Source organism: Strongylocentrotus purpuratus, unplaced genomic scaffold (assembly GCF_000002235.5).
Source record: "Strongylocentrotus purpuratus isolate Spur 01 unplaced genomic scaffold, Spur_5.0 spur5_scaffold_16, whole genome shotgun sequence".
Taxonomy (NCBI): domain Eukaryota; kingdom Metazoa; phylum Echinodermata; class Echinoidea; order Camarodonta; family Strongylocentrotidae; genus Strongylocentrotus; species Strongylocentrotus purpuratus.
Window position 1 is genome coordinate 17,955,177 of NW_022145601.1, and position 27,780 is coordinate 17,982,956.

General features: G+C 37.9%; 2 protein-coding genes across 2 annotated transcripts in view; one reads left to right on the forward strand and one right to left on the reverse strand.

Moving 5' to 3' along the window:
- Positions 1-6,279: 6,279 nt before the first annotated feature.
- Positions 6,280-10,226, forward strand: LOC593741 (cytochrome b5 domain-containing protein 1). Its single transcript, XM_793209.5, has 4 exons — positions 6,280-6,462; positions 7,583-7,659; positions 8,403-8,621; positions 9,291-10,226. The coding sequence occupies exons 1-4, from the start codon at positions 6,345-6,347 to the stop codon at positions 9,519-9,521; spliced, it is 645 nt and encodes a 214-aa protein (XP_798302.2). The 5' UTR covers positions 6,280-6,344; the 3' UTR covers positions 9,522-10,226.
- A 3,111-nt stretch (positions 10,227-13,337) lies between these two features.
- The window catches only part of LOC115924544 (pre-mRNA 3' end processing protein WDR33-like), a 28,463-nt gene continuing 14,020 nt past the window's right edge, over positions 13,338-27,780 (reverse strand). Inside the window, exons 8-16 of the mRNA XM_030986954.1 lie at positions 27,618-27,715; positions 24,436-24,714; positions 22,883-22,961; positions 21,147-21,257; positions 20,113-20,210; positions 19,038-19,121; positions 17,240-17,584; positions 16,175-16,273; positions 13,338-15,474 (exon numbers count right to left, since the gene is read on the reverse strand). Coding sequence (XP_030842814.1) covers positions 14,090-15,474; positions 16,175-16,273; positions 17,240-17,584; positions 19,038-19,121; positions 20,113-20,210; positions 21,147-21,257; positions 22,883-22,961; positions 24,436-24,714; positions 27,618-27,715 — 2,578 coding nt within the window. The 3' untranslated portion in view covers positions 13,338-14,089. The remainder of the gene's footprint in view (positions 15,475-16,174; positions 16,274-17,239; positions 17,585-19,037; positions 19,122-20,112; positions 20,211-21,146; positions 21,258-22,882; positions 22,962-24,435; positions 24,715-27,617; positions 27,716-27,780) is intronic.

Here is a 27,780-nt window from a genome sequence, read left to right on the forward strand (position 1 = left end):
CTCGTATGCTTAAATGTAATCACCCGACAAAGAGCTTTGAACCGAATTTTCTTTACGTTCAATATATTTACATCATTTTGAAGATTCATTTCAGCCAATTAAATGACCAGATACCTGAGATAGGCCTAGTTTGAGACCTAGAAGGACGTTATCTCATATACGTCTATACGGGGTTAACGCCCTTCTGGAAATAGTTAGAGGTTTATTTAATTCGGACGCGACCGAGATTTAGGGCATTGGTATTGAATCACATTATCATTGTACATTAATGTTTTATTATATTTCACCCCTGCACTGTATAGCTTTATTGTGACTTTTCCGGTTGTTACTGTCTGTCAATTACTACTATTCGACCTGATGTTAGGAAACAAACATGTATATAGTTGGTTATAACAAGTTTTTTTTTCTTCAAATGTGCAAATAGGTCTTTTGCCCTCGTATGCTGTAACCGGACAGTAATTTCAGATTCGATAGATAAATATAAAATCTGTTTGATATGTTTATAAACTGGTGAATATATCTAAAAAGTAATATTCTTATCCTCAATTGAATCTCCTTTTCGATTCCTGACCATGATTTCATGACATATTCTTTTATTACAATGGGGCTTATCAGACGCATACGATGTAAATAAAAACAGCTCTGTGAATTCCAATGACAGTGTTCTTATTCGTAGCTAAATTAAATCGCATTTTAGTGCATAGATGTAAATCGCCCTTCCTGTCATGTTTTTCGTTTCAAGTAGTTATTTTTGCCTTGAGAGAGAGTTTTTAAAATGGTAGACGTTTATTGATCAATAAAAACAGATGCAATCTAAATGTATTGCTCAGTTCCTATTCATTAATTTGTTTGTGTTTGAATTTAATTGTTATTTGTACGTGTGATGTTACGTAATATCGATTATGAATAAATAATTTGAGAGATTCCTTATTTTAAGATCAGGGACGGATGAACATTCAAAATTGGTGATAATGATGAAGATGATGATGATGCTGCTGCTACCGTTGATGATTATGGTGATAATGTTGTTAATGATGGTGATAATGATGGTTATAATGATAAATGACGATGGTGATAATAATGATGATTGTAATGATGATAATGATGATGATAATGATGGTGATAATGATGATGATAATTATGATAACGGTGGTGATAATGAAGATTGTAATGAAGGTAATGATAATGATGATGTCATGTTAATAACGATGATTATGAATATAATCAACAACAACAACAACAACAATAATAATAATACTAATAATACTAGGCCTACTTCTTTTAATAATAAAAGTAATGTAATGATAATAATGCAAATTATAGTAATGATGAAGATGATGATGATGATTAAGATGATATTAACAATGATTACATCAACAAACAAGAAGGAGAAGAGGAAGAAAAGAAAAGAAAAGGAAGAAGTAGAAGCAGAATATTTATAAGAAAAAGAGGAAGAAGAAGAAATACAGACAGTAGAACTTATTATGATGGGTAAACGCCTACACAATCTTTGCATATTAATGTTAAAAAGGGAGGAAACAAAACATTTAAGCCCCACTGTCCTACTTGTAGTAACTTTCTCTCTCTATATAGAAAACTTCCCTAATCGGTGCCTGTTGGTCCCCCATGATCCTCTTTTTCTTATATGAGTTTAGAGCTGAATGAGATAGCCACCTGTCAGTGACCTTGCTGTGTGGTCTAATCCCTTCTGGCCCAGTATTATTGACGGTCTTTAAAAAAGTAGACGATGATGACACCCTTTGCACGCCCTTCAATTTCTAACCCTGCTCATTCACATTCCATCCAGCTATTAGAACAGATGCCCCCCCCCCCAAGACATCATTACTCCATTAATGACTGTGCTCATTATTCACCCAGTAGCGGTTCTAGAGGAAGATTTGGGGGGCTCAACCCCTCCCCTTTTCCCCCCCCCCCCCCCCCACAAAATGGTATTTACTATAATGCATTTGAACACGGGAAACATGTATCGAATGAATGAAAGAACCTCAAAAGCCGCAAATATCACAAAGCCCAACCCCCTCCCTGCCCCCGATAATTCCTCTAGAGCCGCTCCTGTAGGACATTTATGGTCTTTGTAGGAATTCATCTTAATACCTTAAAGGGGCATGTTCTCCGTATTCCAGAGGGCGCTCAAAATACGTACGCGCTGGCAGACGGCGCTATAGCTGCCTATTGCCCAAACAGAATACGGCTCTTACGCAAGATGGCATGTTCCGATAACTACATTGGTGGGAACGTGCCCCTTTAATACAACGTGTGGAAAGCTGAAATCAACTAATATTCTTCAGGTTGAGCATTGCAGAAAGAAATAGCTCTAACAAATTAAAAGAATAGAGTGACATAAATGTTATTTGACAATGGATACACGACCGTATAGTCAGCTGCTAAACAAACCTTCCGAAATCGATTATCAACCCCCTCCCCCCCCCCCCCGACAAAAATAACCCCTCATTGACTAGCCTATTGCAGTAACAATCAAATGCAAAAGCAAGGAAATATCATTAAACAACACGAAACCTTACCGTTTGTTGATTTCATTTAATTATTTATTTTTTAAAGTTCTGAATACATAATAAAAACAGCATACATAAAAACATACATGCATGAAGAAATATGAACTTTTTAAAAACAGAACTGGCCATGGTTCCAAGATAAGCAAAATCGTGTGAGCCCTGACAACAATTAGTTACTGTACGAGCAGAATATTATTAGGGGTTCCTGGTGATGCAAAGTACAGCAAAGAGAAGAGAAGAATGATAGGTAGAGACAGAGAGAGAGAGAGAGAGAGACAGAGAGAGAGAGAGAGAGAAAGAGAGGGAGGGAAAAGAGAGAGAGAGAGAGAGAGAGAGAGAGAGAGAGAGAGAGAGAGAGAGAGAGAGAGGGGGGGGGGGGTTGTCATGTCTTGTTTCAATGCACTTTATAAACGAAATGCATTGACCTTTGCAGAAACCCGATCGGAAAGACTCTTAAAATATCAAGCTAAGCCATTCCAATTTAATCTATCGCCTTTTTAAATGTGCCGACATTTCATGACATGATGCGTAATCCCGAAACAAATTCTCTACTCAATGCAGTATTAGGGTTTCTTAAACTTCCCTTGAGTTGATTTCTCGAAAGTCTTTGCGACATCTCGATATATTACGAATCCATCAACTAAATTATGTATAATAATATACCTTTCGGGTTCTTTATTCAGGGGAGGATTTCACAAAAAAACTGTATGAGCTTTAATTATAATCATTTAATTTTATTTACTCTCAAAAAGTCGAACTTCAGAGCTTTCCATCAAATGATAATTTCGGAAAATGGTACGACCGGGGATCTTTAAAGGGACTTGGTAACATTGTTCAATTGAGAGAAAATGGTGCCAAGGTAGTGACTTTAATGCTAGATGTACAATTAAAGATAATCTGAAAGTTTGAGTGAAAAAAACAACATTATTATTGTTGAACAAAATCGGGGAAAACTGATCTGATCGATTCTTTAATTCTCCCAGGTATATTATTACAATTTAATTACATTTTAGGTGAATGTAAATAGTCACAAAACAATAAATTGGCTCTATATACCATTCCAGACATTTAAGAGTTGGAATTTTTTTTTTAAAGCCTGTATAATGTCTTATTTTCATTGAAAAACGGTTGGGAAAATTCAAAAATGGTTGGGAGGATTTACTGTTAGAGGGTGTTGCGCAGTGACGCCTTCAAAGAAAAACATTAATATCTTTGTGGTTTGATATTTTGTTCAGGATTTCTTTAATGTTGGTGGGTGAATACAGTAGAAGGAATATAATAAGTAACATTTCTTACACAAATTAAGCACTTTTGTTATCAACCATTAACAATGATACCAAGGCACTTTAAAGATACTATGTCCCTTTTGCAGCCAACCTCAAATTGTGTAGAACTTTTCAGGAATTATGAATATGTCATGTATGTCTTATCTGTGAAATGTAAACGTTAGCAGTGTCCTAATATTCAAATTATACAAGGAAACCTGTTTACTTGCTAGACTTCACTGTCAGACACTATTGTCAGTATTGAGTGACTGACTGGCTTTTTTTCTTCTTTGGTAATAACATACATAAAATGAGCTGTAAATGATTTGTCTACATCAATAACCCACTTCTTGTAATGGCCAAAATTAAACTGATTGTTCTTTGCGCAGCATAAAACGTACGACCATGCAAGTACAATGGTCTGAAAATCAAGACTATTACTTATTAGCTCTATTGCTCCTAAGTCGATTTGACAACTAATAGTCGTTATTTTACCACTTTTAAGACATTTTCAAGCCCCGCCCCTTTTTTTAAGGGGAGTTCTAAATTAGTATTATCTTTCAAATGCCATTGGAATTTAACCTTTTCATTTTTTTGGCCTGCAAATGGGACATAGTACCTTTAAGCACACACGTGTCGGCATACTTCCATTGCCACAAGGCATACAAAAAATTAATTATGCAGACTTTGGCATACTGCAAGCGATATATGCCGACAAAGCGTAAATCCTTTTCGCGAACACATTAATTTCATTAGTAGCATATTCAGTGATTAACTTACTCATTATTCATCTTCATACACGTACAGTACCCAAATTAGATCTCATCTTCTAATTAGGAACATAGGGAGTTGAAGTGATAAAATGTAAAACAGCCAGTTTTAGTAATTAATTGATGTTTAAAAAGGGGGGAAATCGACAAAGAGTAGGCTTTGTTCCTCGCTGATTAAACGAAGAAATAATTTTAAGAGGGTGTTTGGGCTGGTTAATTAAGAAAGTTCGATTTAATATCTAGATACAAGAAATCGGTATGAGATTTCATGGAGGTCATTTATTCAATAGTGGGAGGTGAAATGAATTTTTAACAAAGATTCGCTATGCCTCAATATTATTATTTAATTCCTGATATCCATCATACCTTCCCCGGATGAGAGTTAATGAATTTTTAATTTTATTAGGCCCATATTTTACTTTTTTTGTAGTTTAAAATAATTAAAATATCACGGTAAGGAAACCAAAGAAGAAAAAGAAACAAAAAAACAACAACACAATTTTGATTTTTGTGCGAGACTGGGGTGAACATTTATTTCAAGGGACTAGACGAATCGCCATCTTCCTCTTAATATGAGAACAGATTTTCTCAGTCTTTTCAGCAAATTTGGTTTGCACAAACTTGAGACATTTGTTTTTACTGCTATTGAGGTCCAATTATCTTGCAAATGATATTATACAGTGTAGTTCGATCAGAAGCGGATCTAGAGGGGGGGTTGGGGGGTTGCAACCCCCCCCCCCCTTGGGCGGCCCCCCCCCCCAAAAAAAAGGGGAAAAAAAGAAAAAAAGAAAGAAAAAAAGAAAGAAAAAAGAACGCACGCTGGAGAGAAACCCTTTCAAGTGCAAAATAATATAATATAATATAATATAATATTGTGAGAAGATATTCAACTCATCTGGTAACTTAACCAAACACATGATAACTCTGGATATAACTATGTATTAAACTGTTACTTGATTTAAAAAGACGTTATCATGCACTGCTTTTTATGGTCTCCATTGTGCCAGGAAAACATCACTTACGGGGTTCAAATAAACACCCCCAAAAAAATCGGCTTCGCGGCTCGTGGACGATGCTCCGCATCGTCATTATTTTGGTCAAACCCCCCCCCCCTTAGCAAAAAGCTAGATCCGCCCCTGTCGATACAAATTTTCAAATGGAGACTTGACCATTTTCTTCTGAATAGTGACTAGGCTATTGCATCCCCCAATCAAATATAATTTTAGTGTGACTTTGTGCGGCAATTTTGATTGACAATCAAAATACATAAAAAGACTCAACAATGTTCAGTCTTTTTATGTATGTATTTTTTATCATTGTTTTTCGTTTAAAAAGGGATCTTTGTGTTAATGAATCAGTAGTTGTTATTGTAGTATTTTTTCCTCATAAAAAAATGATTCATAATACTTTTACCGGGGGTCCTATCTATAAGCTCTGCTTTTAGTCGGCCCTCCTTCCCTTAATTTTCAATTTCATATTTTTGAGGTAATATATTGTATTGTGCAAATTGATCTATATGTATAATGATATGCGAATATGTAAAAATGTACCATCGTTGTAAATATGAAAAATTGAAAGAGGAAAAAGAAATGAATTGAATTGAATTGAATTGAATAGAAGATGACGCACGACATACACACATATCAGCGAAGTTTACTACAATAAAATAAAAAAAATCACCTTGCAAGCTACCATAGTATTCGGTAACTTGGCAACAACGCTGAAACTAAGAATTTTTTTAGAATCGTTCTTATTTGAAGCTGAAAACGGGAAAGATGCGTCCTAAATATTACACTCCCAACGAGGTAGCAGTGCACAACACTCTTAAAGATATTTGGGTGTCCTTCTTGGGTAAAGTTTACGATTTAACGCCACTATGTGAGAAGTACGAAGGTGAGTGCAACATTTTAATGTCGGTCCCACATGCTGAATTTCATGCGTGCTATCGGGTGTGGTGCATTGCCATTGTAGATTGATCGGAGCCCGAGACTAGCCTGGGCCTGGGAGTACCGACGAATCGACCTGGCTCAGCCTCAGGGCTCTTCTTCTTATTCTTCTTCTTTTCCTCCTTATTCTTGTTCTTGTTCTTGTTCTTGTTCTTGTTCTTGTTCTTCTTCTTCATGTTCTTCTTCATTTTAATAATAATAATAATAATAGACTAGACTCTAGATCTAAATTACATTTATATAGCGCTTAATACAAAGTTTCTAAGCGCTTAACAAAAAATAAAATTAAAGTAATGTTAACTTACAAATTACAAGAATATAATACATGATACATAATTATAATAACAAATTCTTAATAACAATAATACAATAATAATAGTTAATATTTACATAAAGCTTTATAGTTAAACAAACAAAAATATGATTACATTAGTATATTAAACAGATAAGTCTTAAGTTTACTTTTGAATGTCTCTAACTAAGGTTGGGGACTCGCGTATTTCATGGGGAAGATTGTTCCAAAGTTGGGGGGCACAGACAGAAAAGGCACGATTTCCATAGCGGGTGTGGGTGCGAGGGCCTGGGGCAAGATGAAGATGTGCTGTGGATGACGATCTGAGACGCATAGATGAAGTACGAGTTTTAGGAGTGATGAGTGCCGAGAGATTTTTCTTCTCCTTCTTCTCCTTCTTCTCCTCCTCCTTCTTCTCCTCCTTCTTCTTCCATTTAGATCAAGTCGTACTTTAAAATTAATCGTAGATTAAGACTATGAATGATGCGTTCCAGCTCAATAATTCTTGGCTTTTTAACTAGAGATAGCAGAATCATATTCTAAGTTCTAGATTAATGCTGTTCGAAACAGAATTTAAATTGGAAGTTGACCTGTGCAAGATCGTCCGTGTAAAATTATAGCGAAAGGGTTAACACCTGATTAAATTGTAACCTGTGACAGCTTTGTGAGTCTGCCTTGACAGATTTTAAACCTTGTTAGGTCGATCAAAGACATTTGTAGCGTAGGCCTATTAGATTCTATTATTTGATCCAATTGTCATTTCTCTATTTCACAGGGAGCATTTTGTTAAAGCCTGTCGTCGCCAGCGCTGGAAAAGACATCTCTCATTGGTTTGACAAGAAGACAAATGATGTGAGTGTACACCTCAAATGAGTCCAGATCTCTCTACACAAATTAATTTCTGAACACTGTTTAAAATGCACATAACATTTTTTTTTAATTACATGAAAGCTTTTAAAAATCAGTTCCTTAAAGCTTGAAATGATAATCTCATTCAGCAGCTATCCCTTATCATGATGATATGCTGTGTGTCAATGTAAGGTACCATGGTGAAGTAAATAATAGCATTTGAAGTAAATGGTATTGTGAAGTAAATACCAGCACTAAAAAAATAAACATAATATTCTGTTGTCATTATTTAGTTGGGAACATGAAGCAATGACCAATGACTTGTATGCTTCATTATAGGCATAGTCTTACAATATATTTTATTTGAAAGTATCATAGTCTACACTGTATATTATCCATTTGAAAATATTGTACATTCAAATGTTGTGTGTCCTTTCAGTTTGTGTATCCAGACAATTTATTTGAATAGGTGATTTGAAGAAGTTTACATGCAATATTTTTGATCAATATTGTAAGATTGATGTTACAACACATTATGAAAGAAAAATATTTCTGATTGTTAGTGATTTTTTTTGCACAGTTTTCGTTGAATACTAAGGCAAAAGTGACTGGTTTATTTTTGTTCAGCGTCCGCACGCACAAACTCCCATCATACTTACTGGGAAAAAAAATACATGTACACTGTACAGCTAGCAGTCGTTATCAGTACCACATGTAAATGCAACTTTGTCGCCCTCATTTTGCAGATTCGAACGCACGTGGACCCTGCCACAAAGTGCGTCTTTCCCTACTCGCCTCATGGCCGCTTTGTCCACATCCCGCCCCCTTCTCCACGTACCGACTGGGCCAATGACTTTGGCAGACCGTGGTGGAAAGACGAGGGATACTGCATTGGGATCTTATCCAAGAAGACAAGAATGGTCAAGGTCATTAACACTCTCACATCACAAGAACAGATTATAGAGGTAACAATTAAAATTCAGTTTCTTATATCCGATTAAAACAGTACTTTTGTTATTCTAAAGTGATTCTGTATATTACGTTGCCTCAGATTCTGAAACAAAATCCTGGATTTAGCCCATGTTGCAATCATATTTATAAATCTTTAGGTCAAGAATCCCATGGCTTTTACAAGCCTGTCTGATTATCGAGATATTTATGATTGGAAATTGATTATCAAGCAATCTGCTTACAATGACAGTCCTTCTTTGCAAATAATTGTATAATGTTTTATAATGCTTGAGGAAATTTAGTATTTATGACAGTTTATCATTTCGTTCTTGAAAATAACAAGTTATATATATATATATATGTATTTGCTAATATATATATATATATATATATATGTTATAATTCAATGTCAGAAAAATACTTATTGTATTTTATATTGTTATTGTTATTTCGGTTTTCATAACACTACGGTCTATAAGGGAAAACGAGTACAGGTATGGTAAATCCGGTCACTCAAGGATTTTTACTTTTTTGAGGCACTTATTTTGAAGCGCAATTTTTTCAGGGCTTCATTATTTTTTCATTTCACATACACTGATAACACGTAGGGCCATGCATCTCAGATTTAACATTGTTAAACGATGCCTTTAATAATCATTATCGTTGTCATCCCACCACCTCAGGTTTGCTCGGAAGAGACCATGGATGAGATTCTCCAGCGGTACTTGAAGTGGAACGAGCACGCGGCCAGCTACACCTGGAAATATGAGGGCGCGAACCTCGACATGAACCAGACGCTGGAGGAGAACGGCATCTCGGACGAGGATGAGGAGTTCTACAAGCTCAGCATGAACGACGACGAGTACCTTCGAGCTATCCACCTCTACTTCAACGATGACCTGACGGAAGCCTGATGTCGCACCATCATTCGTTTGTCGAGCAAAAGTGCCCTTTTTCATGCAAGGCACAAGAGTAGTGTTAAAACATGAACTCACAATTTCAAAAAGCTGTATATTTCAGCATGTGTCAATCAGAGAAGCAAATTCGTGGATGCATCCCCAACATTTATAAACATGCCCGATTTTGTATGGTGATTACTATATAATTTCACTTAGAATATGTTTCTAAAATTTCCTTCTGTTTACAGGATTACAAAGACCTATATAATAATGTATTTAGACCAGGAGTCTAAATGACTGTAGGCATTAAGCCACTTCTTAATTTAATGTAAATAAATTAAGCAAAACTCAAGCTCTTTGCAATCCTCATAGAAATTGGTAAGACATATAGATAGGGGGGGGGGGATATATTTATGAAAGGGATCAATAGAAAAGAAACATAGTAATCATTCACATTAAAGCAGTAAAAAAGATTAATTGAATAGTGGAAGTTTAAAATGTTTCGGACCAATAAGAGAACTATGAATTTTTGAAATAAGAGATCACTAAATTTCAATTATTTGCCCCTATCTTGTGTTAATGTATGTCTGTGTTTATGCATGAAATTTTATTTTCATACATGTGTACATTTGTAAATATATGTATTTAAATATCACCTTTTAGTGTTTTCCAAATTTCAAAATTAAACTATCAAGCTATATTAAATCCGTTTGTTGATTATTCCATTTGTCATAAGTTTTGTATCTTTTAGAATGGATGCAGTATTTTTCAGGAATCTTATTTGCTAGATACCGATACATCTAGGTTTGAAGCCATACTATACTTAGAAGCACCACCGCCGAACAGAGCCATCTATACACAGAGTTTGGCCAACTTGATTTCACTGAGTCACAACATGGCATATATTCCTTTCTTGTGCTTGCCCAACAAAGCAGTAGTCGCCATATTGTGTCCAACTCAAACTGGGTTGGCCAAACTCTGTGTATAGATGGCTCTGCCACAGAATCCCCTTTAGCGCCATCTCAAGTCAGCTATAACAGTAGTGGCTCGTAACTCGCTGCTTTCCTAGCTGTGCTTTTGGTTCTCACATTGAGTCCTCTCTCTCTGTAAGGGGTTCTGGGTTATGAACTTTTGGCCAGTTGACCATGAGATAGTGCTGTGCAATAAACGGCACTCTAGGTCAAAAAGTAAAAACTTCTATTTTGAAAAATGGTTCTCTAGGGCGCATTCAATACATTGCTTACACCTACAAACACCCTATAAGGAATGAGAGAGGATTCAGTTTTTGACAAGCTTTTAGTAATGTGGAATGTTACAACATAGTACATGCATGGTGAATGGATAAAAAAGACTTGACATTGGTAACAACTAATTTACTGGTAATTATTTGGAAAGTTCAAAGTGACAGCTAGACCTATCAACTTCACAGAATCAACAGTTGTAATAAAACTTCTAGCCAGCACTTTAAAATCAGACCAAGTCTAAGACCCTCTCTCTCCTTTGCCAATTCCCTACCTTTTTCGGTTCTTATTTTTCTCTTTCTCTTTTCATTGCTCTCATTTTCTCCCTCTCCCTGCTCATTTTCTATTTTGCGTATTCTTTCCTTCCTTCTCTTTTGTCCTCCACATGTCACTTCTTCTCTTTCTTTCCTCTTTGCTACACTCTCCAATATTACCATAAGGATTAGCGTCCCTTTATGCTTAAAAGCGCACAACATTGTGTTTGCCATGTTCGATGATTTTCTAATCGTAACAATTTCATGAAAGCCCTGTGGTGGCAAATTTGAGGTTTCAGACATTTCAATCTATCGGTGATTCAAGCCTGATTTAAACCTTGGATGAGAAGGTTCTTAGACCCCGTTTACAGTGAGAAAAGGGCCAGGTCCGGGCCAGGCCTACTCGGCCCCGCAATTTGTGCGTTTACAGTGGCAGGCTCGGCCGCGGCCTAAATTGTAACCTTTCAATATTTTGTCAGAGTGGCGCTCTGCATTTTAACAAACATTATTTGGAGGGCAGGCCGGGGGTCACAGTGCAGATCCGGTCGCGCGCAATTTGCAGTGAATCTCTTCCCCAATTTCCTATACACGGCGAACTTTCACTTCCGGGGTAACAGTTGGCCGTGCATTTGGCCCTGCGTGTGTCAACAGTGGGAAAAGGCCGGTCCAGGCCGCAGCTTAGACTACCTCTAGAGCAGGGCCAAATGCGCGGCCAGATTGGCCACGCATTTGTCCTTTTGCACTTTTACAGTCCTAGGCCGGGCTGCGGCCTGACCAGCCTTTTGCTCACTGTAAACGGGGTCTAAGTCTACTATGTCAACTTAACAAAGAATTTTTTCTGGTCACTGAAAATGTATTTAAATTGCAATATCTCTTCGAAGAAGTTACATTTGAAGCTCACATTTTGAATATGGTATACCCACACAAAACCCCTCGCATCAGGATCAAAACATGTTTTGGCGATTGGTACATTTTAATAAATGTGGGGGATTTTACTTGGTCCACTTATGACTCCTCTGACACCATTTATAAAGAATAATCATAACCTTGCCCCACATATCACCTATCCTTTTCAATACAAGTTAAGAATGCAACAGTGCAACATGTACACAAAACAGTCCAAAATAGCACCACATGTTACATATCTAATGTTTTTCTTTATTCTGTGATAACATTTCATTTCAAATTTCATGTCATAGTTGCCGAAATGAGTAGCAGAGAAGTGATAGCTAGTCGCAGAATAAACATAAATGATGTAAAAGGCTCTGTACAAATTCATTCTGAAAATATTGAACATGATTACGACAATGGTTACATGAACAGATTTGACAGTATTTACATCAATATTCAATTGTCAAACAAATCAAAAATTTCTCTTACTCAACTTTTTCCTTTCCTTTCTATACCTTTTTTGAATCAAATTTTTCTCTGATTAAAAAAAAAAGAACGACCTGGAAATATTTCATTTTGATCATTCCTCCTACAAATGTAAGGAGACTTATTCTACATTCTAAAATTGGAGAAACCTTGAATACTGAAGGAAATACATGTGCACACATGTATTACATAAGGCATTTTTTTCAACTAGATAAAAGGGGTTTCCAGTTTTGGTGCAGTTTTGTAGCAGAAGAAAGTTCATTTTAATGAAGTTGAGTTTCCCCGTGTCAAGAGACATATGTACGAGAACGTTTGGTATTTTATCAATGATTTCCAGCAAATTTGAGTGTAGATATCTGCAAGATAGGCTAGATAATAGCTATACACTTCCCTTTGCCAAGACCATTCCACAAAAAAAAAAAAAAGCGATCAGGTAGATTTTACCTTACTAGCAACAATTGACAATGCCAGTTGCTGATTTTTTTGGTAATTATTAGAACTTACATGTTTTATCACCGAACCCAAGAAATGTGAGCTTTCATTAATTTTGATGATGCTTGTAAGTGTCAACTTGCATGGTGATGTAGATATACAGTAGGCTTGCGGGTGCACCATGTGAGAAAAGGACTCTCTGTAATCTTTCTTGAGGGTTTGTAGTCCTGAAAAGGACTGTTTGGTATAGTCTTGAAAAAGACTGTTTGTTATCTTTCATAGCTTACAGTTCTAAGGAGAACTATAGCACTTGGAGAGGAAGAGTGGCGGAAGTGGCTCGACGTTTCGAACAAGTTGACTATCCGTCGTCACATGGTGCACCCGCAAGCCTACTGTATTTCATTAATTTTGTTGCTTTTTTCCCTCTATGACCCACGCGCAAGGGGACACTAAAGATGAGATGATTATTTAAAAGAACCCAATTTATTTATTTATTTATTTTTATTTATTTATTATTTTTTTTTGGGGGGGGGGGGGGTTACCTAGCCATTTCTTACCATGAGAGAGTTTATTGTTGTGATTTTTTTAGCCATGAAATTATATCAAAATAGGAGGCAAGGTCAAAAGTCAAAAGTTGTGAAATAAACCAATCTTGTCCGGTTGTGCATTCTTCTTTCTTTGGAAAGTAAAGGGCTGCTGTGCAGTAGTGCATGCATCACAATACCAGTGCTCACAAGTGTATAATGCACATTTTTGCTCTTTACCTTGCCCCTTATTCTGATGTACTGCTCATTCCTTGGATACAAAATCATAACAAATATGGTACCATTTTAAAGGGGGATAAACATTCTTAAATGATACTAAACAAAGAAATGGCCATCACATGACAGGAGAGATATAATGGATCAAAATTGAGTAACCAAACTTTTTTGAGGGGTTTAATATCCACACTATGAATGAGATCTCAGTGTATTTCTTGGTTAATATAGTCTGTTACTACAGTTCTCAGCCAGTAACCCGATGTGATTAATATAACAGATTGTCATTATTTTCTTTTCAGAGGATGAAACTTGAAATTTGTTGTATATGACGAGGAAAAGGGAAAGAGATTTTAGGTTAAATACTGAGGTATTTTTCAAATTACATCATACTTCTTACAAAAGGGAACTAAGATAATAGAAAAATAAGCTAAACCAGTTGCAAAGTCCAATTGGGAAACTCGCACCATGGGGAAAAAAAAATAGTAGGAGGGTTTGGAATTCCACAGTAGAGTACCATCCTACCACATTCCCCTCCCCCTTCCCCTTCCTCTACCCCAACCTCTACCTCTGCCCCTAAACCCTCCCCTTCCCATGTCTGGTCTAAACCCACCACGACCTCTCATGCCCCTACCCCTTCCACCACCCATGTCATGCCCTCCAAATCCAGGACCTTCATCCATCATCCCGGGACCTTCTTCCCAACGTTCTGGATCCTCATGCCCTGGTCCTGGTCCTTGTTCTTCCTCCCACGGTCGCTTCCGGTGAGGCAATGGTGGGAACTCTTCGTGATCCATAATCGGGAGTGGTCTCTCGTCGAAATCTCTGCCGGGATTCGGGAACTCCCCATGGTTCCCTTGTCGGAAATCTCTATCTAGAGGTTCTCGAGTTCTTGCTATGGGGCTCTCAATGGACATCAAAGGAACAGGTGGGCCACCACGTAGGTCTTGGTCTTCTGAACCAAGCCCGGGGATGCCTTCATCATCGGCTTCCATTAGGGGAAACCTGCGATTGTCCACATCCTGCATGGGCATTTGTCGCTCAAAGGAATGATTGCTTGGGCCATTAAAGCGTTGAGGGGGACCTTGCCGGAGTTCCCTGTCCCCCATATTCTCCAAGTGCTGTGGCTCCTGACGCAAATCGACATCTCCACGTCCTGCACCTGAGACACGCTCATCACGATCCTGTCCAAAGCCATCAGATTGTCTCACAACAGGCCCATTTCTCCGCTGTAGTTCCTGTGTGGGTGGCCCTGGTCTTATTGGTGGTCCACTCATGGGACCACTCCTTGGCTCTAAGAGTGGGCCTGACAACCCAACTACTGGTCCTTGTCTCATATCAACATCCCCAAACAGGGGTCCTTGCCTCATATCAACATCTCCTGTTCCTTGGGTTGCATCAGGTTCAGGCAGCAATGCTTCCTTTGGTAGTGTCTGCATAAGTGGAGGAGGTTGTGACTTTGCAGCTCCTGGAGTCTTTGGTTCTGGCAACAACCCTCCACCTTGACCGGGATCAGGCAACAAACCGGCACCTGGCGCGTTCGGTCCTCCACTCGGAGGCTTATCTCCCAGCAGACCCTTACTATCAGTCCCGTTGTTGGGTGCGGAATCACCATCTACAATCTGCTCCTTGGACGCCTCGTTTTCCTTGTCCGCTTCGCCTGGTTTGTCCGGAATGGCGTCCCCCTTCTCCTTTTTGGTTGGCGGGACAGCAATGGGTAGCTTGGCGAGGTGTGGGGGTAGTGGTCTCTCTCCGTTACCCTCCTTCTTGTCCATCCATCTTACTGCTTCGAGTGGCAGGAGTCCCCCTGCCCGCAGTCTCTTGGCAAAGTGTGGAGGGATGTGGCCTTCTGTGAGGAGGACCATGATCGGATTGACATGAGGCTTGATGATGGGTAGCACGGTACCTGTTAAACAAACATAAAACTTGATATCAATAACAAGTTACAAGCTACTGTTATAAGCTACTGAAATCATGGCATGTGATCGGCTGAGAGCAAATTTGTCATAGAAATTTAGCATTTGTTATAAGTAAAAGGTTTCATGAAAAGGGCCCCTGTATTTGTTTAGAAAAAAAAAGTCCTTCATGCCAATAGTTTTAATTTGAGGCAGATTTGTGAGTGTATATTGAAAGAAAATGGCTCCATAGTTGTACCACCCATGCTCCAGCAGCAACTGTTATGTACTCAGTTTCCTACACTAAATGAATCCCTAACATTAACCCTTGAACCAACACTGTACCCAAGCATACCTCTAACCCTAAACCAATCTATAAACAGACCCCACCCCCCCCCCACCCCCCCCCCCCCCCCCCCCCAAAAAAAAAAAAAAAAAAAAAAAAAATACAACAAAAAAGGAATAAAAAGTATGGAAAAGAAACAAAAAATTATTAAACTGGCAATGGAATGGCCTATTTGAAAATGCCTTTTCTTAAAGACATGGTCTTTTAACAAATGGTAAATATTTTCCTACATGTAGTTTCATTTACTTAGGAGATGCATTTGTAGAATAGTGAAGCAAAGAAAGATAAATAGTGGTGTTGCCAATTTAATACAGAAAAGCTGATCACTGTTTTTCTTCTATAAATCCCTGTCACTCGGAATGTACCTGAAGGAAGGTTCGTCTGGATGACGTTCACCAAAGCTTGTTGAGCAGCTTTAGGTCCCTGTGACTTGGCAATGAACTTGATGACCTCAATAGGATTACCTTGGAAAAACAAAGATGGTACAAGAACTTGTGTTAGTATCCTTTTCAGGCAGGCAGGCAAAATACAAGATTTTTTTTTCTTAACCTGAAAGCAAAGTGAAACTACTGTTTTAAAGTCCCACTGCACTACTTGTAGCTACTTGTTTCCTCTATATAGAAAACAATGCCTAATCGGTGCCTGTTGGTCCCCCATGATCCCCTTGTTCTTGTGTTAATTGAGAGCTGATTTGATGATATAACCACCTGTCCAGTGACCTTGCAGGGTGGTCTAATCCCTCTTGGCCAAACTAACGCAGAGAGGCTTTAATTGACTGATAAGAGAAGAAAATCTTTCAAAAGAGGTACATGAATTTCTTCTCAAGAAAAATATACATGAGGGATGGCATTCATTTGGCGAAGTATTATCCTGAAGACCAATTCTGGACAAATCCAAGGTCACTAAAATCACACAATCTTTCTAGTGAACAATTGGGGTTGTTTGCAGAAGATGCACACATATGTACGTACACAAGAGGATGAACACTGTATGCATAAAATACCTTTTGGTTGTTAGATTACCATCTAGCAGATACACTCAAAGCTTATACTTGGAAATGATTCTATATATGTGATGATTCTGCATTCAATATCCATTCCAAACACCCACAAATGTACAAAGACTGTTAAACCAGTGAAAAAAGAATTTCCCATAAGGGACAATAAATTTTCAATTCAATTCAATTCAATTCAATTCAAATGTTGTGTGATCTTTCATGGGACAGGCTCTGTGATTTTTAAGACGCTTAATGATTTATGAAAACAATGTTGATATTATGTTTATTCTTGGGAACCTACAAAAACAAGCTATACTTTCCAGTAGGTTCCTGTTTCATTTCATAATTTTGAACTTACTATGTCTACCATGTTCTTTATTGTGCAAACAATTTATATAAAATGGAATAAATTCGAATTAATCAATCAATGTACCTCCAAAGTCTGGAATATTGACAAGTCCAAAGGACTCTGGCTTATCCATCTTCCTCTTCAGTTCCGTCTCTTTTCTCTTCTTCTCCCCCTCGGCCCTCTTCTTAGCATCCTCCTCCTGTTTCTTCTTATCTTCTTCCTCTTTCTTCTTCCTCTTCTCCTCCTCGATGTTTGGCGCCACGCCCGGGGCCTTGTTGGCCTCCCATTCGTCCAGGAAGTTCTGGGGGACCGGTCTGGCGTAGGGGACCTTCCGTTGGGGTTTGGGTTTCAGTCTCTCCAGCTCCTCGAGGGAGGAGTCGAGACCGGGGATGGAGGTGTCTAGGTTCTCCTCTGCCACCGGCATCGCAACTGTGAGATTAGACAAAAACACGATGGTGAGAATGCATCGATTTTTGGTAAATAACACCAAAAGGGGATTTAAAGCCCCACTGCGCTACTTATAGCTACTAGCGCCTTCTATATAGCAAACAATGCCTAATCGGTGCCTGTCGGTCCCCCATGATCCCCTTTTTTCTTATGTTAATTGAGAGCTGATTAGATGAGATAACCACCTGTCAGTGAACTCGCAGGGAGGTCTAATCCCCCTGGCCAAACTAGTGCAGACGGGATTTAAATATTTATGGACCGTTCCATGAGGTTGGTGCAAAAAGTACAGCAAAAGTCACCCATTTAAGATTTTTATGTAATGAACTTTGTGGTTGTGCCCTGCGAGAGTCATTCCTGTCTTAGCAAGTACTCTTTCACACATTTAATTAATAACAATCTTGGTATTGAAAGGCAACCTTTTTTGCAAAAACATGTCTATATATTTTACCAAAATGCTGAACAAGTCAATTTTGTCTTAATTGGTTCTCTTCAGTTCAGAAGTGCCAGGTTTGTTGAATTTCAATGTCGTCAAGTTGTTCGGCTAAAACCCTACATTTTATGTCAGGATTTTCTAAGTTTTGAATTTGTAATATCAATACCATTCATTTAAAACTATTCATTTTACTGCCATGGAAGATGACTAAAATGAAACCTGTATCAATTTCTTCAAATAGAGAATTAGAAATAGAATCTTGAATTACTGTTGATGCTAATGTTCTTACGGTCGGTGTTCCGATCACCAAAAAAGTTTCGCTCTGTATGTTAGGGTTCCCTTTCGCTATACAAAATACAATCTTCAAATGAGACTTCTATATAACGAGGTATTGCAATTTTAAATACACTGCCTCTTAATTCACGGAAAAGCAGCATAGATTAGTCAACACACCTATAAGCGATTGCACGGAAACGGGCCGCACGGAACCCAAGGTAACGATATGACAAGTCCAACTTGGGTTGCGTGCGCAAGAGTTTTTGTTCTTCTTCATCTCCTTCATACTGATACGTCTTATCCGTTGGCCCATATAATATCAGGATAAGTATATTGAGGCTAATCTTAGACCTTCTAGCTGTACAAATATTTTTGTACAGAGTAGGCTTGCGGTTGCACCATGTGAGAGAGGGGTAAGGATTGGGGAGTCCTGAAAAGGACTATCAGTATTATTTCTTTCTTGAGTGTGTGTAGTCCTGAAAAGGACTGTTTGTAGTCTTGAAAAAGACTGTTGGTTATCTTTCTTAGCTTAAAGTTCCAAGGAGAACTGTAGCATAGGTTGGAGAGGATGGGTGGTAGGAGTGGCTCGACGTTTTGAACATGTTGACTTTCCATCGTCACATGGTGCAACCGCAAGCTCACTGTATATCTACATCACCATGCAAGTCGATACTTATAAGCAGCATCTAAATATTTGTCTGATATTGATTGGTCCCCTTTTATTACCTGGTTCGTCTTTCTTGAGATGGTCTGCGACACCATATTCCAATCCCATACCAGGGATGACAGGGAGAGATGTGGTGTCATCATCTAGAAAGAGGAAAGAGATTACCATGTTTGAATTGATTTCTAAGATTCAATTCAATAATAATAATAATAATTATAGGCATTTCTATAGCGCCGTCTACCAAGAAATTCTATCCCGAGGCGCATTTATTATTACCCCGGCTTTAGCCTAGCTGCCATTGCAGCGCTCTAGCATTTCAAGGAATTAATTCCTACCAGGTACCGGTTTACTTCACCTGGGTCGAGAGTGGCAAATGTAGATTAATTCCTTGCCAAAGGACATTAGTGCCATATCGGTCGGGGATTGAACCACGACCTTTGAATATAAAGTCAAGTGCTTGAACTACTCGACTATGACACTTCTACAGCGACCCTGTGAATCAATCCATTTTGACCACAATGTAAATAATAATTCTTAACTATTCAAAGGGCTGTTGAAATCACCAAACAGAGAAATATAAGACACTTTGCCAATAACAACATTGCAAACTAAAGTGTACCCGTATTGGACATTGCATGGTAGCAATTGCTCACCTTTCTTTTAAGTATTTCTTAAATATCCCCTCTTACCACCTCAGCCATTTGTAGATTTCTGAATTCAAAATAAATGTTAAGATTTCAAAAAGTGTTTGTACATTTTTAGGAGCGCTATAACAATCATCTTGATCAAAAGAAGAGCCCCCTTACATCTTGGGAAATGATGTTCTAATAAATTATGTATTTTATGCATGTTAGTTTTAAAACTACAGTAGTCTTCAATCCTATTTTGTCTTCAAAATTCTTGATGCCTATCAGTAACAGCAGACACAAGAAACAAACTAACGCAAAGGTATACTACTGTAAATTAAGAATGTGTAATATGTTCTCAGAGGAAAGAACAAGGGGGCAATTCACAAAACTTATCATCAGTGACAAATGAAATCCATGCTTCTGATTTGTTATCAGTAGATTTGTCACTGATTTTTGTCATTTGTCATTCAAAAAAGGCTTTGTGAAACAGGCCCCTGATGCTTACCAAACTCCAAGAGGTCCTCTGAGGTTCCAATGGGCAGAGTATTCAGATTGTATCTGTCTCTCATCTTATCCCCGGGTCTGTTTCTTGTCCAGAATTTCCTGTAAGTGAAAGAACAAAACATTGAATTGAACAAAAACGCACCTTTTTAATTCATGAATGAGATTCTACACGGGCACAGTTGAGAGTAGGTCAAAGGGGGAGCACATCATCTTATTCCTTGATTGTTTGATCTAATGTTTGATCTCATTTTTATTATTATTATGATATATGCATGATTTATTGAATAAAGAACAGATTTATAATTTGTGTGTTTATAATAAGTTTTGGTTGGTAAATTTGTAGTCAGACAATGGTGCGCTTAGAAACAACCGTATTAAGCTCCTAATAAATGTTGTGTATTATTATTATTATTAAATAGCATGTAATCTGCCCTGGCGAAGAGGAGTTGTACCAAACTTGCTCCACCAGCAAGGATAACATTGAGGTCAACATCCTAGATTAATCAAATTCAAATTTCAGCTCTGGACCAAACAGAATACCTAAGCCCAACCCTGACCTTATAGGCATCGTTTAACAATGTTAAATCTGAGATGCAGTGTCTATGATATGATGTAACATTGAAGTGCTTAAAAATTTGCACTTCAAAATGATCATGAAGTGCCTCAGAAAAACTGTAGTGTTATAAAAGCTGTTAGGAAAACAGTTTTTGAAATTTCGATTTCCAATCATAAATATCTTGATAATCAGACAGGTGATCGGCTTGTAAAAGTCATTGGGTTCCTAACCGACCTAAAGTTTTATAATTATCATTGCAGCATGAGCTAAATCAAGGATTTTGTTTAGAATCTGAGGCAAAGATACCATATCCCTTTAAACCTAATATAAAACCTAAGTAGAACCTTAATCCCCAACCCTATATTACTTTGATGAAATAAAGCACATAGCAAATTGACTCGAGTCCTCCGCACCTATCAATCAGAAGAGGTGTTGCAATTTGCACCATTTTCCACTGCCACAAATGGATTGCTACTTACGTTGAGTGATCATTGGATCCTGAACATAACATATGGCCCAATGGATGCCATGCCAGACTCCATATGATAGATTCATGTGCCTCTTCGATACCTCCAATCTCCTTGTCATGCCTGAGGAGAAATAAAACAGAGATGAGTTTTAGTAATACAGTCAAACCTGCTTCAGTGACCACCTGTCTACAAAGACCACATTTTTGGTTTCCCTTGAAAATGGTTTCTCATTGAAACATGTACTGAAAGAACCTGTCTTCAAAGACCACTTTTGTTGTTTCCCTTGGGCGGTCGCTATAGACAGGTGTAACTGTATCATGAAAGTATCTGATCCTTAACATATACATATGACCAAAGAGATGCCATGCCAGACCCCAGACACATGCTAGTCACACGGGGGGAGTTTCACAAAGATCCTACATCGAACTTATATTCCAAGTTGGACTTAACAATTATGGAAAGCTGTTAGCATTTTTGAAAATATTTTGTAGAAGTTATTTTAAAAGGCATAAAATGTTGATTCAAATCATTCATAATTTCTATTATCAAGAAGATCTTATCTTCTTGATGTGTAATTTATGAAAAGTCCAAAATACTTTAATTTTTTGCTTTTGAATATATTTTATTTTAAGGCTACAAATGGCTCTCCATAATGTTTAAGTCACACTTAGAGATAAATTTAACTTAGGATCTTTGTGAAACACCCCCCTGATATGATATCTATCTATGTCTCATAGCTTGGAGGCCGTTAGACTACAATGAAATGGACCTTGAGACACAGGTTCCCGAAAAACTTTCTGTCTTCAGCTGTCCAACGTTAGGAGGCGCGATAGCTCAGTTGGTAAAGCAGTGGTCTCCTAATCCGGTGACCCGGGTTCGAAATTAAGTCGATGCGCTAGTGCCCTTTGGTAAGGCATTAGTCCTCATTACCAGGTCCCTCGGAGAGGATGTAAAGTCGTCAGTCCTCTGGTTGCTTACTAACAAGCATTCATGCTTTCTTAGTCGTCAGGTTAAATAACCACCACTACTACGACATTCCCATCCCACTTGATGTTGCCAGTCTATGTCCTAGTTGGTCTGCTTTTTTTTCTTTTCCCATTAGTTGCCCCTTGCAAGATGGTGTTTGCAATGCTTTCGCAATTGCGATGTGGTGATCGTGTTCCCATATATAACTCTCCGTTATCCCTCTTACTTTCTTGTTGGAAGTTGGAAGTGAAGTGGATATGCAGGAGCTGATACAATTAGACTCAAAAGCTTCTTTTATTAGGGACTGTACGCATGAGCCCCATGTCAAAATTTTAAAATTTACGAACCTGGTCCCAAGATTTTGAGGGCCCACGTGTTCCAGGCACCTATTTTACAGCGTAAAGCCTGACCTTCATGCTACATGTACAAGTTCATGGGATTATATCAAGGGTTCAGTGACACAAAGACGTAACTCCATATTTTGCCAAAAGGAGTATTTGATATCCAAATGTTCAGAAACATGTGGGCTTTCCAGGAAATACGAAGACTTAACTCCACCCAACACCCACTGAAGTCAATGGCTAATGAAACATAGACTTAACTCTTTAATGCCCAAGTGCTTAGTGACACATAAACCACTTTTTCTCAAAGTGGCCAAAATGGAGTTACGTCTTTGTGTCACTGATCCCTTGATATAAAAAACAAACATTAAAAAAAAAAAAAACTATGGGTAGACTGAAGTATCGATAACTATTAACCATGCTGTTGAAGCCACTTACCCGACTTGCCAGAAGAGAATGCCTCCATCGGAGCCTCCTGATACAAACATGTCCTCATGTATAGGATGCCATGCTATGGCTGCAGGTGAGAGATAAAAATACATGTTAAAGGTAATGCAAATGTTTTGAATGAAATTGTATATGCATCATCTCACACTGAACTGTTCCTCTCTTCCACACTCTCTTTCTCTCTTTCCCTTTCTCCCTTTCTCTCGTTCTCTCTCTTGTCTTTCCTCTTTGCCATCCAGTATGATGTACATTTAGTTTATGTCTGCTACCCAAAATAAACAGTATTTATCTGGATTTTTTTAACAATTGATGAATAATTGATTTCAGATCTTTGCTGTGACTTGTTCTATTTATATGTTATATGACATTGATTGTTGTCATGTACATTTTCTGCAATTTTTTAAAGTTAGTATTGTCTGTTGGGAGCCAGGGGAGTACAAATAATCAAATAATTCCCCTGGCTCTCAACAGAGAGGTTAAATTATATTACATTGTTATGTTATTTATGTTATTTGTAGTCACCAGTATTTGTCTATGATTTGTTAATGTATTGTTATATTATATATTAATGTGAGCCGTAAGATGATTTTTATGCCTTCATTTTATTTTGTGCATGATAATAAAGAAATTCAATTTAATTTAAAGGTACTACAAAGTTTTGGTATGGGGTCATGAATTTGGTTCAAATTAACATATTGGAAGCATAAACGTTCCTACAATATACATTGATCGTTGTCGCGGTTGAAATCGAGTCTTAAGTTATGAAATTATAAATAATAAACTCTTTATGTTGTATAGCTCCCTCTCAAGGTCAAGATATTAATTTAACTATGAAACAATGTTTCTTGACTAAAATCGACAGATTAGCTATTCCCGTTTGGAAATTATATATCCCAACTACATATTTTGAGATTTTCATGGTCGCAACTACCATTGTACGGCCATAGGCGCTATTTGAAATTTATCAAAATTTACCGGGAGCACCGGTAAATTTTTATATTCAACTTTTCTCGAAAACAGAAGTGTTTTAGGGGCTATTTTTTTTAGTGCTTATAATACATCCACAGGGGCATCCAAATATATCAAAATTGTAAAGATTCACTATCCACCCAATTTTCAAAATCTCAAAATTTTGAAAATTGGATGGATAGTAATTCTTTAAACTTTGTTATGTTTGGATGCTCACGTGGACGTATTATGAGCACTCGAAAATTTTGCCCCTAAAGCGCTTCTGCTTTCGAGAAACTGAATAATCAAAATATTTACCGGTGCTTGCGTAAATTTCAAATGTTTCAAAAAGCGCCAAAGGCCATTCCATGGTAACTGCGACCATGAAAATCTCAGAATATGCAGTTCTGATATATAATTTCCAAACAGGAATAGCAAATCAGTCAATATAGTAAAAAAAACATTGTTTTAAAGCTAAAGTAATATCAGTCTTGAGAAAGAGCTATTCAACATAAAGAGTGTATTATTTACAATTTTATCACTTTAGACTCAATTTCAACCCCCAACAAAGATCATGTCACAGGGTGTGTTCATACATGTTGCTTCTTTCTTGTGCCCCCTGAATGTAAACAGCTCCTTCATCATGCGAATGTCAAAGAGCTTGACCAGATGGTCCCTGGATGCGGTCAGAAGCCAGTTGCCGTTCATGTTCCACTTGACCGACATGACGGTGGACTTGTGGGCGTGGAGGGTGCAGAGGGACTCCCCCGTCCGGGAGTCCCACAGCTTGACCGGCTGCTGGGAGTCCTTGCTGCCGGACACGACGATGCTCTTGCTCGGATGCCAGTCGACGCACCGCACATCAGCACCATGACCTTTGACACAGGAAGCAGAATGAAACGGGGCATAACTAATCAAGGTCAGGGCACCACACTTACTCTGTTACTGCTGTGTCATCTTACAAAGGCCAGAGAGTGTTTCACAAAGATCCTAAGTTAAGCTTAACTCTAAGTTAGACTTAATTATTATGGAGAGCCATTTGTAGCCTTATAATGAAATATATTCAAAAACAAAAATTCAGGTATTTTAGACTTTTCATAAATTCCACATCAAGAAAATGAAATCTCCCATAATAATAGAAAATATGAAAGATTTGAATCAACATTTTATGCCTTTTAAAATAACTTTTACAAAAAATGTTCAAGGATGCTAAAGGCTTTCCATAATTTCTAAGTCCAACTTAGAGTGAAGTTTGACTTTATGATCATTGTGAAACATCCCCAGGGCACCACACTTACTCTGTTACTGCTGTGTCATCTTATAAGGGCCAAGTCATGTAGTATTTTAGTTATCTCTCAGTCAGGGAGGTGGGAAGATTCTGCCAAGTACACCCCCCCCCCCTCAATATCTTGGCCATGGAATAATTAGAATTAAGACACTGGAGTATATTCATGTGGCTGGCTTTAATTACAAACTAGCTGTGTTGAGGAGCATGCTACAGGATCGTATACTATACATGTATCTATATGGAGTCCAAACGGAGGCATACTATTTAATGAAACAGTTCCCAGGGAGTGGAGCGTGTGCACTATCATGTACAGATCATGACCGCAGCGATAATAATTACAATGGAAAGTGCTTAGAAATGTAACATTGAGCGCTATGAAATTATTATACAAATGACTATTATTATTATTATAATAGTACAAGCTGCACTGCTGGTCTATGTGTCATATAATCCAAAGGCATCAATGGACATTTTTATCCTCAAAACATGTGGACCAGTAACTTTTCGCTGGCTAGACTCATTGATTAAAAGGCATTCCAACTTTTAGAGAAAGGCGATTTGAAGGCATACAAATTATAGAGATACAGACCAGTGGGAGAAAGTTTGAACATCGTTAGTTTAAAGGTAAAGACCAGTATTGGAAACGCCCCAATTTCAAAAAAATGAAATGGAAGCTCTTATTACCAATCATATGAAAGAATATGTTTTGACTAATACATGATGATAAAAAATTTGCCGGGGAACCGCCTACTAATTCATATATTTGGTAAATTTGTTTCTCTCATGGTCTGTGAGAAATATAGGGTAGTCCCATATACATCTTTCTGTGTATAGTGCTTGTAACTTTACGAAGAATGGGCCAAATTTCTTATCATTTTGATGATTCCAGAACCTTGCAGATGCTAGATCCTAGATGATCAACCTTTTCTGATCGATTCCACAACGTTTCTTTCACAATGCAATCGCATGACCATAACTGGTCTTTACCTTTAACTACAAAGTTATGAATTATATACAAGAGAACCTCAAATTGTGAATTTGATTGTGTCCCTCTGATATGTAAAGGCTAACAAATCTTTCCCCATTTGTTTCGACACTCAAAATGGCTTAAAGGGACTTGGTAACATTGTTCAGTTGAGAGAGAGTGGTGCTAAGGTAGTGACTTCAATGCTAGATGTACAATTAAAGATAATCTGACAGTTTTAGTGAAAACGGACCATTACTAATAATAAAAATTGGGAAAAACTGATCTGATCGATTGATTAATTCTCCCAACTATATTATTACAATTTAATTACATTGTAGGTAAATGTAAATTGTCACAAAGCAATGAATTGGCTCTATATACCATTCCAGACAATGAAGTGTTGAAATATTTTTTGAAAGCCTGTCTTACGTCATATTTACAAGGAAAAAAGGTTGGGAAAATTCAAAAATGGTAGGGAGAATTTACTGTTTTAAATCACTGTTAGAAGGTGTTGCACAGTGACACCTTCAACTTATACCATAAATATCTTTGTAGTTTGAGAATTTTCTCAGGATCTTTTGCCTGTTAGAGGGTAAGTACAGTAGAAGGAATATAATACCCGGTAAGTAACATTTCATACAAAAATGTCCCTTTTTTTAATCAACCTTCAACAATGTTACGGAGTCACTTTAATTTTAATTTGTCGACGCCTTTTATTGAGTAGACTCTGACGTCATAAGGCCGAAATGCTTTTCACATTTCGACTACAGGTCTAAGGGATGAAGGCGAACGACCGATTCACAAAGGTCGATTTAGTGTGCTCAACCTTCAATCAATTCCTTATTCCAGACTTGCAAAATTAAAGTTTTGGGCATGAAAATACCTGGTTGTACAGAAGAGCTTCTAAGCTTGTTATAAAATTGATAATGCAACATTAAAGTGGGTGCCTTGCATTATCATCTGCCCGCATGAAGGCTGTTACAGCCATTGAGAATACACAGCTCTTAGGGCCCTCTTGTGGACAGCTGATGATGTTTCTGTAGGCCTGTTTCTGTAGGCCTGTCTTCATCAGCTCGAGATTGCCAAATAGCCCGCTATTTCTGATTTGGGAAATAATCCTGAAGCTACAAATCGTGTCTTCATCAGCTCGAAACTTGAAACTAGAGCTCAAGATATTTGCTCAGCGTTCATACACAGTGCGAGTCTTCGGGCTGGTGAAGACGCATCGGACAAATAGCGGAATATTTTGCAAACTAGTCCAAGATATCTTGGGATGATCATCTCAACAAAATATCCTGCTAATTGCAACTTCGGGCTGATGAAGACGCAAATTAACTGGATAATTTGCGATCAGGATAGTTCAAATAGCGGAATATTTGGCAATCTCGAGCTGATGAAAACAGGCCTTGTGGAAAATCTCTGCCGGAGTTTTCAACCATGCAGAAAAAACCTAGACTCTTATCATTTCTCCTCGCGTCTACATCACCGGCCATCGATCGGAAAAGAAAATGAACACCACGTACCTCTAAGGATCTTCTCCTCGTGACATCGCAGGAAGTCCCAGATTCGCACGGTCCCGTCGTCCGAGCAGGTGCAGAACTTGGTATCTAACGGCGCAAAGCTGGTGGAAGGGGAGGGAGTAGGTGAGGACACATATGGTAATTTGATGTCTCTTGGTAAAATCAG